Source organism: Pteropus vampyrus, unplaced genomic scaffold, assembly GCF_000151845.1.
Source record: "Pteropus vampyrus isolate Shadow unplaced genomic scaffold, Pvam_2.0 Scaffold496, whole genome shotgun sequence".
Classification (NCBI taxonomy): Eukaryota; Metazoa; Chordata; class Mammalia; order Chiroptera; family Pteropodidae; genus Pteropus; species Pteropus vampyrus.
Genome location: NW_011889277.1, coordinates 56,334 through 58,377, shown reverse-complemented (window position 1 = coordinate 58,377; position 2,044 = coordinate 56,334). Strand labels below are relative to the sequence as shown.

General features: G+C 58.1%; 1 protein-coding gene across 1 annotated transcript in view; it reads left to right on the top strand.

Moving 5' to 3' along the window:
- The window catches only part of ARHGEF18 (Rho/Rac guanine nucleotide exchange factor 18), a 65,502-nt gene that overhangs the window by 53,710 nt on the left and 9,748 nt on the right, over positions 1 to 2,044 (top strand). The window contains exon 13 of the mRNA XM_023524824.1: positions 885 to 1,133. Coding sequence (XP_023380592.1) covers positions 885 to 1,133 — 249 coding nt within the window. The remainder of the gene's footprint in view (positions 1 to 884; positions 1,134 to 2,044) is intronic.

Sequence of the window (2,044 nt, the reverse complement as noted above, 5' to 3'; positions counted from 1 at the left end):
CCCTGTGGTACTTCGGGGGTGGTCTCTGTCTCCCTGCCCCCTATTTTAACAGTGGATTGGATAAGTGCCCCTCTGAGATTGTCCCTGATTCTCTGGATTCAGCTGGGCTCGGCGATCATTAACTGAGCTGCCACCGTGCAGAATCCTGTGCTAGGTGCTAGGAAAGGCAGGTACTGGGTCTCGTTTGGCTTCTGCCACCCCGGCCCCTGCCACAGGCTGGGCCATAGCGGGCCCTTGGTCAGCGTCTGGGGAGTGATTGAGTGATGGAGAAAGTTCTCTTGTTAAGGTCACTCCTGAGTGATCCAGACAAGCAAAGAGATGGCTCCTGTGTCCACGACCAGGGCCATGAGAGGGACTTGCCTGCAGCATGGAGGGCAGAGAAGAGAGGGCACGAAGCCCAGCTGGGAGCTCCCGGCAGCCAGGGCCGTGCCGACCACACCTTCCTCATCTCCAGGGGATTCGGGCCCTGGGAGAATGAGCAAGTTCCCCCGCCACGAAGGCCACATCCCTGGAGCGGGAGGAGCCAGCTCCTGGCAGTGACAGGAGGTAGAGGGAGTCCTATGAAGAGTGGAGGGCACAGGGATTCCATGTACCAAGGAGCGGCCACCACAGCTCTGCAGGGCCATTTTTGTCACTTGAATTGCATCTTAGCTTCTGCATTCAACAGAAGCTCCGTCTTGGTAAAAACCAAACGCTGGGCTGTTGGATTTATTTTAGAGACACATTTATGTCTTGGGAGATTTGAGTTGGAAGGCTATTCTTGAGGGTCCTCTGAGCAGTGGCCTCAGGGAACGCACCTCTCAGGCATGTCCCTCTAGTGTGTTCACCCCTGTCATGTCCATGAACACAGACCAAAAAAAGGTTCTAACTCTGCTGTGTGGCAGCTGGTTCCGAGGACTACGAAGACCTGACCCAGGCCCTCAGCCTCATAAAAGACATCATCTCACAAGTGGACGCCAAGGTCAGCGAGTGTGAGAAAGGCCAGCGCCTCAGGGAGATCGCGGGGAAGATGGACCTGAAGTCCTCCAGCAAGCTCAAGAACGGGCTGACCTTCCGCAAGGAGGACATGCTGCGGCGGCAGCTGCGCCTGGAGGGCATGCTGTGCTGGAAGACCACGTCCGGGCGCTGGAAAGGTAGAGCCCGGCCCTCAGCCACCTCCGGGCGGTGCCATCTTGGATCAGCGGCACTGTTGGAAGTGGCGGGTGCCTTCTGGGTCAGTGGGCACCATTTTGGGTTGGCGGGTGCCGGCTGGCACAGAGCCACGGCGGCCCGGCTGCTTCATGGCTGAAGGGAGGGGGCTGTGTCGGGATGAGCGCAGGCAGCCAGGAGTGCAGTAGGAATGCGTCAGGCCAGCACCTTCTTCCTGCAGTCTGCGAGGGGCCCTGCCTGCAGAAGGCATGGGAGCCATTGACTTCTGAACAGAAACTCAAAGCGTCATGAGGCTCCGAGTTTCCAAATGAGCTGTAACGGGCACCTGCAGTGGGCCCACCCACCGACAGGTCCGGTGTGGGTAGAAAACGCCACCCGGACTGCCGGCCTCCGTGTCCCCGATCATCCCAGTCACTGTTCGGGGATTGCTCCAAGTCCGGCTTTCAAAGTCTGTGCTGCGGTCCAAACCAGCAAGCACTCGGGACCCATCCCCAAGTTTCCTGTCCATTTCGTGAGCTTCGAGAACGTGCTGGCCTGTCCACTGGCCTCGGCATCTTTAAAGATCTTTAGAGGAATGGCCGAGTCTTCAGGTGGCGAAATGACAGAACGTGTTTGGTCATGTTCTGCGTGTGGCGTGCATCCAGCAGATGCAGTTTAGTGCCTCCCGTGTGCCAGACTCCCAGTCAGGGGGCCTGGAGAGTGAAACCAGTGAACAGAAAAGCAGTGAAAAGCATAGGAAATGCTTTCAGGAAGCCGGCAGGCTGCAGGAGAGGGCACGTGGTTGAGACGAGGTCCCGGGAAGCTCCCGGGAAAGGCAGCGTTACGCTTCCCAGGACATGAGCGCTCTTGTAGGAGATGCAGTTCAGGATTTGCACCCAAGTGCAAAGCTCCACCA